This window comes from Furipterus horrens, unplaced genomic scaffold (genome assembly GCF_987537825.1).
Source record: "Furipterus horrens unplaced genomic scaffold, mFurHor1.1.pri manual_scaffold_6, whole genome shotgun sequence".
Classification (NCBI taxonomy): domain Eukaryota; kingdom Metazoa; phylum Chordata; class Mammalia; order Chiroptera; family Furipteridae; genus Furipterus; species Furipterus horrens.
The window spans coordinates 30555241-30570329 of NW_028327176.1; the positions used below are offsets into that span (position 1 = coordinate 30555241).

The 15089-nt window shown below is 40.2% G+C and overlaps 1 protein-coding gene across 1 annotated transcript in view; it reads right to left on the minus strand.

Moving 5' to 3' along the window:
* The window catches only part of STPG4 (sperm-tail PG-rich repeat containing 4), a 42354-nt gene extending 31570 nt beyond the window's left edge, over window positions 1-10784 (minus strand). Inside the window, exons 1-3 of the mRNA XM_090280243.1 lie at window positions 10704-10784; window positions 8224-8283; window positions 6881-7138 (exon numbers count right to left, since the gene is read on the minus strand). Of these exons, the coding sequence (XP_090136369.1) occupies window positions 6881-7138; window positions 8224-8283; window positions 10704-10784 (399 nt within the window). The remainder of the gene's footprint in view (window positions 1-6880; window positions 7139-8223; window positions 8284-10703) is intronic.
* Window positions 10785-15089: the final 4305 nt, after the last annotated feature.

A 15089-nucleotide genomic window follows, 5' to 3' on the forward strand; every position in this document is an offset into this window, starting at 1 on the left:
CTTTTTCACAGTACATGGCTGGATACCTTCTGGACAGACCTCATTGTATATTCCCACTTTTGTACATACGCATATCCGTCGTCGGCAGCCGTCCGTCTCGAGAGACGATGGTGTAGCTTCTTAAGAGTCTATCTGCACCGCCGAGAATGGCTGTGCAGTCCGACTCGGGAGTGACATGGTATCTGTCTCCTCCCGTGTTGAATCGACATCTTGTGATGACGCTGAAGCTACAGAGCCTGGGCAGGGTAATATGGAGGGTCTGCTGTTGCCCATGCAGCAGACCCCCCCTCTCTTCGCAGCTGAAGGGTCCAAGGGAAAGACGGAGTCAATACAGCTTGGCTTCAGGTGCGCCGCAGGAGTTGCCGGTGTTGACTACAACGTCAAACCGCCTTAGGGACTCCGGCTCCGGATTTTCTGTCGGGGTTTACTCCCTTAGCCTTTCCCCTGAAGAGGTATGCCGCAAGGCAGCGGAGGTTTTTTGGAGTCAAAGTTTTCCTTCTCTGATGTACCCTGACTGGAAGATCGAACCAGCGACACTTAGCTCGCAGGCCGACGCTCAATCCACTGAGCTAAACCAGCCAGGGCAAACATACGCATATATACTACAATAAAAGTGTATTATTTCTCTGATAAGAAAAAAATTATTGTAAAAATTGTAGGGCCATCTCAAATATGCTTTGTAAAAATTAAATTTATTGGGGTGACATTGGTTAATAAGATTATATAGGTTTCAAGTGTAGATTTTTATTAATATATGATCTGTATATTGCATTATGTGCCCACAACCCAAAGTCAAATTAACCTCAATCACCATATTTTTGGCCCCCTTTATCTACCCCCCCCACACCCCTACATTCAAATATATATATATGGTAAGATTCTTTGATACGGATTCTCTAGTTGAGTTACAGGCTTCAAAATAAAGGTGATAAAAATAGTAAAAACTTTCTTACAAATAATAAACAGCCCTAATAAGGGATAAAGTGAATATTCTATTAAAAATTATGAAGCTTGAGAGAATGTCATTTTTTTTTCTTCCCAATCCTTACCTGAGGATGTGGTAATTGATTTTAGAGAAAGAATAAAGGTGGGGGGGAAACATTGATGTGAGAGAAAAACATCAATCAGTTGCCTCCCATATATTCTTCAAGCGGAGATTGAATCCTCAACCCAGGTATGTGCCCTGACCAGGAATTGAACCCACAACCTCTTGGTGTATGGGACAACACTCCACCCGTACCAGAGCCACTGTGCTAGGGCTAATTTTATCTTTTTTTTTTTTTTTCAGATTTAATGTGTTTTATTGATTAAAATATTACATTTGTGCCAATTTCCCTTCCCTCTGCTCCCCTCCACCCGGTGGCCCCCCTCCCTCCAGTTGTCCCCCCCTTTTAGATTATGTCCTTTAGTTGTGCATACAGTTCCTTCCAACCTCTCTCCGTCTATTCCATTCCCTCCTACCTTGATCCCCATTTCCTATATCATCTCCCTCCCTTTCCCCATTCCCCCTCCCTGTTGACCTCCCCCCAATATGCTTCCCGTACCCACAGTTCCTTTTCCACTCTCGTTGCCTGTTTAGTTTGCCTTTGTTTCATCTCCTTAACTTCTGTTTTTTAAACCAGTCCCTTTAACATCTCATATAACAGTGGTTTGGATCTAATGAACTCTTTGAGTTTTATTTTGTCCTGGAAACACTTTCTCTGTCCTTCTATTCTGAATGATAATTTCGCTGGATAGAGTATTCGTGGTTGTAGGTTTTGGATTTTCATTACTTTGAATATTTCTTGCCAGTCCCTTCTTGCCTGTAGGGTTTCCCTTGAGAAGTCTGCTGATAGTCTAATTGGGACCCCTTTGTACATAATTCTTTTCTTCTCTCTTGCTGCTTTTAAGATTCTCTCTTTATCTTTAATTTTTGACATTTTGATTATAATGTGTCTTGGTGTGGTTCTCCCTGGGTCCAGTCTCTTGGGAACTCTCCTTGCTTCCTGGACCTGCAAGTCTATTCCCTTCCCCAAGTCTGGGAAGTTCTCCTTTATTATATTTTCACTCAATTTTTCAAGTTCTAGTTCATCTTCCTCATTCTCTGGCAAACCAATGATTCTTATGTTGGGCCTTTTATAGCTGTCCCAGAGGTTTCTGATCCTCTCATTGTTGCTTCCCATTTCCTCTTGCTGCATTGGTTGACTGCTTGTTCCTTCTCCATATTCCAGTTTGTTGAAATGAACTCTGGATTTTATTTCCTCACCATCTGTCTCGTATGTGGTTTTGTTCCTTTCGTTATGAAAGTTTTTCGCTTCTTTCTTATCTTTTTCCTGCTCTTTTGTGAATTCTGTAAGCCACCTGATAACAATGGCCCAGAACTGAGCCTCTGACAGGTTTCTTATCTGTTCATCTGTCAGGTTCTCTATCTGCTGCCTGGTGAGCTGTGTCACCGGTATTTCTATAGTTGTCTGCCTCATTTTGACAGATGCGTTTTGTTTTCTTGGGCCGGCTGTTGGGGGCAGTGCCTGTGTACTCGTAATGACCCAGCGACCGGCGCCGTTTGGCGTCACAAGTCAGCGATCGGCGCCTGTCTGCCACCTATTTCGCAGCCCTGTGGTGCTTTCTTTCTTTGGGGGCGGGGGTCCAAAATGGATTCACACAGTTATTCAGCTAGGAGACCGGGATCCGTCCTCCCGCCCCCCTGGGCCTCACTGTTCAAGGCGATGCGGTGGCTGCTCTCCCCAGCGCTGGGGTCGCGCACTGCCAGGGGCTTGACTGCAGCCGGGATTTTTCGCCGCCCCGCCGCTGTCCCAGGTGCGACCGCAAACAGCGCTGCCCTCTTTAACTCTTACCTGCCCGAATGGCACCGCTGGTTTATAACTTCATATGTTGGGCTTCCGTGTAGTTTTATTTTCTGGAATTTCTAGTTATCCTTTGTTTTGAAGTAGTTGTATTCCTCTCTAGTTGTAGAGGGAGACTTAGCGTGTCCGTCTAAGCCTCCATCTTGGCCGGAAGTCTAATTTTATCTTAATAAATAATAATAATGTATACTATATCTATCTCAAATTCAAATTATTATTTTACTGAGTTCTTCCATTATTAAAAAAGGAACAGTTATGAGGTTTTCTTTTTGTTGTTTGTTATTTAAGTATATTTTCTTGATTATGTTGTTACCGTAGTTTCAACTTTTTTCCCCTTTGCTCCCCTCTGCCCAGTACCCCCCTTCCCTCCAGCAACCCCAACCCCCTTAGTTCATGTCCATGGGTCATGCATATACATTCTTTGGCTTCACCCTTTCCTATATTATTCATAACTTCCCTATGTCTATTTTGTACCAACTGATTATGCTTCTTAATCCCTGCACCATTTTCCCATTTTTTCCCTTTTCCCCCTCCCAGCTGATAACCCTCCAAATGATCCCCATACCTATGATTCTGTTCCTATTCTGGTTTGCTTAGTTGGATTTTGTTCTTATTTTTTAAATTCAGTTGTTGATAGTTGTGTTTGTTGTCATTTTAATGTTCATAATTTTGATCTTCTTTTTCTTAAGTAAGTCCCTTTGACATTTCATATAATAAAAGCTTGGTGATGATGAGCTCCTTTAGCTTCACCTTGTCTGGGAAGCACTTTATCTGTCCTTCCATTCTAAATGAAAGCTTTGCTGGATAGAGTAATCTTGGTTGTAAGTCCTTGCTTTTCATCCCCTTGAATACTTCTTGCCAGACCCTTCTTGCCTGCAAAGTTTCTTTTGAGAAATCAGCCGATAGTTTTATAGGCACCCTTTGTAGGTAACTCTCTGCTTTTCTCTTGCTGCTTTTAAGGTTCTCTCTTTATCTTGAAACTTTGGCACTTAAATTATGATATTCTCTGTGTGGTCCTTTTTGGGTCTAGCTTGTTTGGGACTCTCTGTGCTTCCTAGAATTGTATGTTTATTTCCTTCTTCAAATTGGGGAGTTCTCCTTCATTATTTTCTCACATAAGCTTTCAATTTCTTGCTCTTCCTCTTCTCCTTCTGGCACCCCTGTGGTTTGAACATTTGCACATTAAAAGTTGTCCCAGAGGTTCCTAAGCCTCTCCTCATTTTTTTCAATTCCTGTTTCCTCAGTCTGTACTGGTTGACTGTTTTTTTCTTCCTTATATTCCAAATCGTTGATTTTAACCCCAGTTTCTTTCCCTTCACCATTGGTTTTGTGTGGATTTTCCTGTTTCATTTAGCATAGCTTTCACTTCTTCCCTTATGCATTTGCCGTACTTAAGCATATCTGTCAAGTCTGTGAGCATCTTTATCACCAGTGTTTTGAACTCTTCATCTGTTAGGTTAGCTATCTCCTCGTTTGTTAGGCTGGCTAACTCCCCATTGCTTAGTTCTCCCATTGGAACTTTGATTTGTTCCCCCTTTTCATCTATGCTTCTCTGTCTCCTCATCTTGACAGGCTCCTATGTTTGTTTGCCTCTGTGTCTTAGGTAGAGCTGCTGCACTTGTTATGTTGCAAGGGTCAGAGTCTTAGGTATTTGTCAGTAGAGGGCAACCCATTTCAACACGTTGTGGCACTGTGTGTGTGTGTGGGAGGGGTCCGAAAGGGAACAATGCTGTCTGCTCAGCACCTGCCCCTTTTCCAGGCACCCCCACCCCCACCTCCATACAGGACCAGCACCTCTCCAGCTGTTGCCCTGGCCGTTGTTCCCAGAGTGCGTGGGTCTGCGGACGTTCCAGGACCATGCGGGCCCACCAAACAAGCAGACTCTGCTGAGAGACCAGCAGTCTCTTCCTCCGCCCCAATCCCCACTGCTTTGCACAGTCAGAAGCAATGAGGTTGTATTTTCCTGGCGCTGGGACCATGAGTTCTGCGGTCTGGTCTGGTGCTGGGAGCACTCCCCAGGTGTCCTTCCCGACCCTTTAAAATGTGTGACTGCACTTTCTGGCAGCCTGCTGCTGCCACCACCACACCATGTCCTCTCCGCACTGGCTCCACCCCTCCTACCTGTCTGGATGAGCATTTCTTCTTTATATCTTTGTTTGTTGGACTTCCATGCAGCTCACTTTTCTGGAACTTCTGGTTGTCTCTAGTTTTGAGGTAGTTGTATTCCTTCTTAGTTGTGGAGGGAGATACAGCATGTCTGTATAGGCCTCCGTCTTGGCCAGAAACCCCAGAGTTATGAGTTTCATTGGTGAGTAAACAATGTTACATCTGGATATCTTTCCTCTTGTGAACATTTTACTTTAAAACAGAAAATTAGGAAAACATTTAATTTTCCCAGTTTCTGGAGCTCAATCCTTTGTGGAGGTGGAGAGAGACAGGAGCAATAAAAGAAACAGAAAAAAGATGTTTTCAAAAGGTTTTTATACATTTCTCTGGGTAAGCCTAATTCTTTTGGTTTTTTAAAGCTTTAAATTTTGCCTAATACCAACCTTCTGTGTTTTCTCCTTTCAACAATGAACCTTGGCCTACTCTCTGAAGCCCCTAAAAGCAAGATGAAATGAAGTAGAAAGAAAGTAAATGATGGTGGAGAATGAGGAAGAATGATTTTGCACTGGACGTGGCCAGAATGATTTCACATGAAGCATGGTGACCTCATACCAAGCCATAAAATCCAAGTCAATTTAATGCTTGTATTCATCCACTGCAGTGAACAGGATAAGATTTACCCAGTGAACTTTAATCATTCTGTCCTGCTTCAAAGCTATAATTTGCAAAGCAATAAAATGGATACAACATGCACTCATCCCATGGAAAAGTTCTTGTCCATCCTAATAACCACAACCACTTGTATTTAACTCAGCTTTCAATTGCAATGGATTTCTTCTCAGATTACTAGCTTCCTTATAAATGGGAGATATTAAGGCCCCAAAGTCCTAAGTAACAAAGTCCAATTCACAACCCTGTCCCTTGAACAGGCACTTGATGGCTATGCCCCTCTCTTGAGACACAGCTCTTGGATTTCACCCATCCAAACCCTGCCCCTCATTCATGGCCAGAGCCACAGGGTAGGTTGGAAAGAGCACTGAATTTGGTCTCAGAAGCCCTCAGTTAAAAGTACTTACCTCCCCTACTTATTCACCTCAGTTTATTTGCATGTAAAATGGGGATAACATCTGTTCCGCCTACTTCAGAATGCTTGGGAAGAACTGCTAAGAGAATATACATAGAAGCTCACAGTAAACGATTAAGATCACGTAAATGTGACATATTACTCAAGGTCTAGCTTGAGTTCTACTTCATCCAGGGAAACTTTCAACCTTTCAATCCAGCCTACACAGAACTCCTCTCCTGGAATCTCCTGCTACACTCTTTATCTCAGCATTTGCTGTATTTGCTCTCACATTGTTACTTAAATATTTCCGAGTCAGGAACAACTCCCCTCCACAGAGCCTAGCACAGGGCTGTAAGCATAGCAGCACTCTGTATCAATGCTATGAATGAACTGGTGGAACTGAGAGAAGAATCTTACATTCCTGGTACTAAGGTGCTCATTTCTACAAGAAATTTTGGACAAAGCTTTCCTGTGGTATATAGTTATATTCATGCTCTAAAAAGGCTGCTTACTGAAGGCAGCGTTTTCTTTTTAATATAAGAGAGTACATTGTGTAAACTGTTTGAAGAGACCAGAAGCATGACCCAATCCCACAGATAAGATCCCAGAGGCTCCCCCAGTTGAAGGAATCCTGCCAAAGTTCCCTCCAGAGGGAACATCTTCCCTCTGGAAGGCCTGACAGGGGAAAATCTTGCTGGACACATTTGCAAACTAGGCAGCCCTTGTCTGGCTTGTGTAGAAAACAAGGCAACCTAATGGTTGTTCATTTCTCCTGGGGAAGACACACTCTAAGTTATATAAAATAATTTCCTCAGGGCTCTTGGTAGCATTCCCACCAAAAACCCAGTTGTTAGTAGTGCTTTACCTGATCTCTGTAATCCAGTGTGCTGGGGCTTGATCGTGGTTTGTCTTTAAATGAGTAAGTGGCCACTCGCTCCTTCAACAAGTCCAAGAAGTCGGGAGGCATATACGGAGGAAGGTCATTTACTACTGGATTGTTTCTGTGCACAAGAGGCAGTTTTCTTCTTCCTTCATTTTTAAAATTATAGGTTGCTACCACTGGATTTAATAGGGATTCTTCAATAAAAGTTTTCAAGTGGTAAGTGCCAGGGATAGGAGTATTCTGTGGAAAATTGACATCATTTTTCAGATCGGTGTGTAAACCAGCAACATGTCCAAAATCAGCATCCTTGAAAGGGTCACTCTGAAGCAGCATTTCTCTTTGTTTTAAAGTTTAATAAAATCCTACTGAAATATATAGTAAGTGCTCTGGATAGAACCATATTTCAAGAGAATCATGATTATTTCCTTTCTGAGACAACTGCTGAGTTATTACAGTAAATGGATTATGACCATAGTTGAAATTTTAACTTTGCAGAAAGTAGCTTCACAGATACTTAAACTGAGGTTTAATTTGACTATAAATCTCAGACCTCTAGTGAGACCACTCAGGATATTTCTTGACTAAACAAAAGTTATTCTGCCTCTGTTTTGTAGAAGCTACATGTTTCTCTCTAGCCCTCAAGTGGGAAGCCACAGAATAATAACATGAAGCAGAGGATGAATTGGCAGAATATATTGTCTAATTAGTCCAATAAGGGATTTGGTACTTTCAAATCCCAACCACAATGCAGCTAAATGGCCAAACCTGAACATTTAGTCACTGCTGCTTTTGTGGCCATCTTTCCACTGAGTACTCAGCTCACTTGCACTGTTAAAAAGAGTTCAATTCCAAGAAGCCTTTGGCCCATGAGACTGCTCTTGTTATTGAAGGGTGTGGATAGGAAATATTTCTGCAATATAGAAACAATGTCTCTTGAGAAGGGGATCTTCTGGTCATTTTGCTTTCATATATTACCATCTTGCTTTCACATGCTGACCATGTTAATTAATAAAAGTTATCACAGGCTCTATGCCATCTAAGTAAGATAAAAACTGAAACCCAAAAACCTCTCCAGAATGTATGCTTTTTTCCTTTCTTGTGTAATATTACCAAGGTCATCTTATCCAGATATTCTGTAAAGCAACTAGATTTCTAGAGTTGTTTTACTTTTCCAAGCTTCTAAATTAAAATTTTAGTTTCTCATTCACTTGCTAATACTAAAATTAAAAGTATGAAGGTCCACTGTTTTCTTAAGAATTAAATGTTAGTGACTTAAAAGGCTGATTAAAATATTAATGAAGAGAAAAGAATAAAAATGTACCTACTGTTAATGCTGATCTCCACCATCCTTCTCTTTCAAAAGATGATGTCTTCCGGGTTGGTTTCTATTAACAAACATAAAATATGTTTATTCATTTGAGAGGCAATTCCCTGCAAGTTAAATATAATTCATAAACGATTTATTTGAATTAATTAATATCTGCACCAAATTGGTCAGTCTGAATTAAAATCAAAGCTACATTAAGACCAATTTTGCCTGTTATATTTCTTTAAATTGCTACTTTTATGATTTCAAGTGCTTTTTAAATATCTAAATTTTCTTTCGGGAAATTAGAGCATTAAACATTCCCATCTGACAGAGAGGCCATAAGGATAATCAGATGTGACAAAATGTGGTGTTCTTGGGACAAGCGAGTTGTGTAAACCCAAAATTGTATTATCATAATTGTTATTAAGATTTATGGCTCAGTCCTTTTGTCCACTTTAGTAGGTGAAGACAGCTTGTTCTCGGATGAGAGTGAACTGGGGGACATGGCAGATTTTGGTGCCGAGGACTATGTAGATATTATGCCCTTAGATGTTTTAGGTGCTTTAGAAAACCTAAATTTAAAAGAGAACAATAAAGGAAATGAGCCTCTACCTCCTCCTCTTTGATGACATTCCATTGGCAGACAATGTCCTGTGCTGCCTTTGCCAATGAAAGTGAAGAACTATCTTGGGTTTGTTTGGTGATTGTAATTTCAGGTCTGTTGCTATTTGTGTGTATTCAAAAGGAAGAGAAAAAATATATATGATAATCATTTTCACTTAACTAATATTTACTTCTAGCAAGTAAATGTAGGTAGCTGTGAAAGTGATCACTGCTTCCTATACCTTGACAAGCAAAAGGCTCTCCACATTCAAACTGAAATCTCTAATGAAGCTGCTGTGTGCATTTATGAATATTAATGAATAAAAAATGCTTGGATGGTTTACCCTAAAAAAAAAAAAAAAAGATTTATGGTTCAGTTGATTGTGTTGGGAACTCAAGGTCAAAGTGTATAGTCATCAGTTTAATACGATATTGGGATAAAAATTCCTGGAGATAAAGCAAACATCGCCAACTGCCATTTCTAGGTTTATATACATTATTCATATAAATATGATACAGCCAGTTATCTCAGCGTGTCCAACTAGCTGGGACACTGAAGAGTCAAAATGATAGAGGAGCCAGACAGACGCGGGCTTGAACTTCAGCTCTGCCACTTACTAGTTAAGAGAACTAGGCAAATTACTTACCACTTAGGAGCCTTTGTTTTCTCTTAAGAGCATAAAATAAGGCATATTAGGGTTGGCACGAAAATAAGGCACTGTACACATAAATACTTACACCCAAAACTGGTGCTCAATAATAAATGGTAAGTTTTATATCTAACATCTCATCTGCCAAGTTAAGAAACAGATTATTTTGGTATACTTCAGTTTCCAAGGACACTTTTGTCTTCCCTAATAAGTACTCTATGCTCTTTTATTATTTTTCCACATCCGATTCAGCCTCACTGTTAACAGAACACAGTTGTTCAGTTTTTTTCCTTTTGTGCTATTCCTACGAGGTAAATCATTAAAATCTATTTTCATTTATGTTTTTGTTATTAGTACAAAATTTGGGTTACCTCAAGCAACAATGCATTAAAAATAAACAATTGACTCGACAAAGCCGATATAATTCATTGTTCTTGTCTAGCAACTTATATACACTCTACTTATGAGTACCCTAGCTTTAGTGTTACTATAAAATACATGCATTTCTCTAAAAAATTGTTTCATACACAGTAACTTCCATTTCTTGATATATTCCCTTTATAAGGTTTATATTGAATGTTCTCTGTTGAACATTTTTAGTTACAGAAATCGAATTTTCCCAGGCATGTCAAGACAGGCCTCCCACCTCTTCGTGGGCCAGGAAAATGATTGGGAAGGACAAGGGAGAAGTAAACATGATATATCCAAAGGAAGGTACCTGGCAGCTGCTATTTTGTTTTGCCCAAGGCAAGTGATATCAACTCCACCCATCTATCACTTCAAATTCACTTTAGGGGTGAATCACTTTACAAAAGATAGGCTAAACATCCCTCACCCACTAAAAACTAAACAAACGTAGTTTAAAGTATTTTATAAATACTAAACTCAAAAATGTGTCCCTAGACCACAGAAAAATAAAATTACCTCGACAAACAGGAAAAACGGAAAGAAATCTAATCACCCTATTAAAGCAGTTGTCCCGGGCATTAGCAGTAGGGAAGAAGGGGATAAGTACAGAAAACGAAGGGCGAATCGGAAGGATAAGGGAGAAGCAAGGGCAGAGGAAATAAAATGAAGTAGAGCTCAGATAAAGATCAGAAAAAAGGACCACAAGGTGGTAAAAACAGATCGAGAGGAGAGAACAGGAAGGGTGCAAAAGGCCCCGATTACAGAGGGGAAATTTGGGGCGAAAGAGCCCCAAAGGGAAACGGTAGTTGGGAGCGCCAGGGAAGGGCGGCGGTACCGAGGCCATGACCACTGAACCGCCCAGCCTCAAGTCTTCTCTTACTGCGGTGGAGGTGATGGCGATGGCTGGCTGGTCCATTGCGACCTCCTCAGTCTTTAGGCTTAGACTGGCGTCTGGTTGCCAGAGGCACCTCCGGCCACCCGCCCCCCGCCCCCAAGCGTGCGCAGGGGACCAGCCAAGTCTTTCTCCAGTGGTGGGGGAAGGGAGGTGGGCAGAGACTTTGAAGTCCCGCGCGCTTAGCCTCGCGCAGAGAGCCTCGCGCAGAGACACACGCACACTGTTGGGAGTCGTCAGAAAGCCCTCAGGTAAGTATCTGCCCCAAGACTTTTAAAGGCGTTTTGTAAAGTCTTGAGCATACCATCATCTCCATCAGCCCTTTCGTAAATCACCCTCAATCCCATACCCCCAGGAAGGGGGGCATAATTCTTGGTAGGCAAGTCAGCCCCAGCGCTCACTTTCTAAGATTGTTTCTAAACTCCTTCAAATGAAAATTCTGTAGATGCTTCTTCTCTTGCCTTAAGTGCAATGAGCGCTAAACCCAAGACGCTTCACTGTGAAACCAGACCACCCTTTCCTATAGGTACAGACCTTTTCACTTTCCACCTCCTGTGATGTAGCATCTCAACCTATAAACATTCCTATCTTTCCAAACAAACCCTCCCCTTAACCTTAGATACTTTCCATGCATTAATTCTCACAACGCTGTGAAGGAGGTAGTAATCCCATTCTATGAATGAGGAAAGACACTTCCTTTGACAATTTACTCAGCATTGGAAGAGTTCAAATCCAGGTCCAGCTTCAGTGCCCCACTGTCCAAACTGCCATGAAATTTCTGCTCCTTTTCACAAACTTTCAAGAGTAGACTCAATTCTCTCACCTCACATACTTTCCTAAAACCATAATCTGACATGTGCATACACCTTTCCATTAACATTGCACTTACTAACCAGTGATCCATCCAATGGCTAAATCCAACGGGCATTTTTCAGCCCTTAACTTGGCCTCCATTTGTCATTGCCACATGGATTACCCCGCTCCCTTGTTCCTGAACCCCTCTCCCTTGACAACCAGAATTTTAAGGTTTGCTGCCATTTGCTGTGATTTGTGCTTCTTTGTCTACATCCTCATGAGGTGATTATGATTAACTTGAGTGGAATGTTTGAAATCAGGCACATGTTCAGGAAGTACAGGCTATCATTGCCCTTAGGATTAATGCAAATTTACAATCTAATCTCTTCTTACCCTCATTGGAAGCTCATGCTTTGATATATGGAGTTGACCCTTGAATCCTGGATTAGGGGTACAGACACCAAGCAGTTGAAAATCAACGCATTAACTTTTGACTCCCCAAAATTTTAACTATAGTCCCTTGGTATCCACAAATTGGTTCCAGGACACCCCTGGATAACAAAATCCTCAGATGCTTATGGCCTTATATAAAATGGCTAGAACAACGCATAGAATTGGCTTTCTGCATCCATAGATGTGAAACCAAGGATATGGAGGACCAAATACAAATTTATTGACAAAAATCTTGTGTTAAGTGGACCCACACAATTCAAAGCCAGGTTGTTCCAGGATCAACTGTACCTGCGAACCCAAAACATGGTATCTTCACATTTCTATGTTCTCCCCATTCGGTAGCCCTTCTTTGACAGCCTGATACATCTTAAAGATCAACTCCTCTGGAGAGTCCTTAGGCCTAATCCCTCGTAGCCCAAAGGGTCCCTGTGCTCTCTTTATTGAAAGGCTCACTTTGATAAATTGTTCCAAATTTTTAACATCCAAAACACAAGTTTTTGTCTCTTAATTCTGAGCCCTTTTAATGCAGGATTAAATTATTGAATAAATGACCAGTTTTCCTCTCTATAGAGGGTGAACTATATAGAAGTGCTTTTCAAAAATTAATGTGCACACAAACACCTGGGGATTTTGTTAAACTACAGATTGGTTCAAGTGATTCTGTGGGCAACTTTTTGCATAGCAAGAGACTAGAGGACTTTATTTCTTTTAAAATACTGGGATTCTAAATTCATTTAACATAGCCTTAAAAATATAGAAGGAAAAAATATAACCAGGCACCAGGTTTCAAATCAAGAATTATAAGGCCAAGAGACAATTAAAAACCAGAATTTTCAAAAATGTAAGGTAAGAGATTAATGAAGTCCATTATTGTGTCACATTTCATTTTCCTTAAGAAAACTGGCTCAGCAGACTGGGGACTGGTACCCTAGAGACTAAAATAATATGATGAAAAGTACAGAGAAATCCAGAAACCCATACAAAGGGTGAAAGAGAAAGGAATATCTAGGTGAGAAAATAGCTTGAGTATCTCAAAAATAGAAACAGCATGGGTCAATGATTTCAAGGACTTCACCAATAAAATAGATTAAGCGTGTAGGATAAACAAAATGTCCTCATAAGAAAACACTGTATTATATAATACCACTAAGAAAAGGTTGAAATATTTTTTCAGGTTAGCATGCATTTTTCTTTAATACAAGATACAGAGTAGAATTTAACAGTGCTTCTGCTATGCATCAGATCTTTAATGAAAATTACATTCTAGGATCATTTTTATTTTTTTAAAGATTTGATTATTTTTAGAGAGGGAGAGAAACATCTCTGTGTGGTTGCCTCTCGCGTGCCCCCAACTGAGGGGACCTGGCCTGCAACCCAGGCATGTGCCCTGACTGGGAATAGAACCAGCGAACCTCAGGTTCGCAGGCCAGCACTCAATCCACTGAGCCACATCAGCCAGGGCTGGGATCATTTTTAACTATAATAGTGATGGTTTTATTAGAATTATCTGAGAGCAAACATGCTACAGGTAGTATTGAGTAAAGAATTATCAATTACTATGGCCTTGCTAATATATAAAACAGGTAACATGGTAAAGATTTGAAGGTTTTAAAATTAGTCCTGGGTTTGAAGATTATGTTGTATGAAGTAGAACAGATATAAACCCAGTCCAGTTGATGCTCAATGACCAGTTAAAATATAAAACTGCTCTATGCTTCAATTTCCTGTAAAATCAAAGTAAAGCTTACTGTGTGACTTTTGTGAATATTACAAGAATATAAAAATCAGCCATTCATGATACTCGAAAATACTCAAAAAGCATGTTTCCCCTTCCACCTTAACAGTTTAAACTCCAAACTACTGGCTGTTGAAACTGGAAAAACACCAAGTTTAACTTTGCCAAATTCCCTCATTCTATAGGGTCGTAACTTACTGGTTTAACAGGACAGTAACACATCAAGGAACACTTACTCCAAATGGTAAGGCCTATCCTAATTACTTTTTACCTTAATGTAGAAGTGAGAAACCAGTTGGGTAAATTATACCTATTTTACATGTAAGATAACTGAGGCTTGATTAATATTGACCTCTTCAAGCTTACACATAGCAATAAAATGAAGCGTTGCAATAAAATATCAAAGCCCAGATGCCTCAAAGAGTCAGACAATTGCATCTTCCTCCACCAAATACCTTCACTGGCCTTTCTTTCGACTAAACTTTTACCTCTAATGAAGATCTTCCTACTTAATTGATTTGCCTGCCTAATATGCAATAATATAACACACCATTAGGATCATCAAGTCTTGTAACTTCCCTTGTCCCACCTGAAGCATACTTATCACTGTTTTCCTTCACTAACCATCTAGTTTTCTATTTTCTGGCAAACAGTGGTATTAAAATAGTCAAAGAAGGGTAGTAACCTGCCAAATGAATTACCCTCTAGCAAACCGAAAACCTGTGGCTATAATAATCAACTAACAATTATACCCTGGCTTGCTATGAAATTTGTCATTAAGTATTTTTTTTAAACCCTAATTATCCACCTTCTGAGTAGCTTCAATTACAGAGAAAGCACTGGCTTAAAAACAAAAACTACAGTAAGGTTACTGCCAATACACTCCTAAAGACTTTCTTTTTTGGTAAAATGTATTACAGATAGGGAAACACAACTGATTAAGTCCTCTTTGCCTTGTGGTAGAAAAATTAAAAAGCACAGGAAGTAAAACATTAGGAAATAGAGGTTAAAACACAATGATCCTCCCCACCTCCCTAGATTTAGTGTGTTGTGTTTTTAATACATTTTTTAAAAGCATTGCATGGCAGAGGTCAATATGGACAAACAGATGGCAAAGTTGTATGAAACATTAAAACATCTACCTTATGCCAGTTTCCATTCTAGGCACATTTACAAAAGGTTTTTAATCTTTCACTTAAATTTTCTGAAGGAGGTTTAATTTAAAAACCAAACACAATCTTGACTAGTCAAAAAATAAACATATCTAAATTATACCAAGTAACCACCTGCCCATTTGATTCTCAAAATTATTTGACCTCAAATGACTCAGAGACTCAAAGCAACAG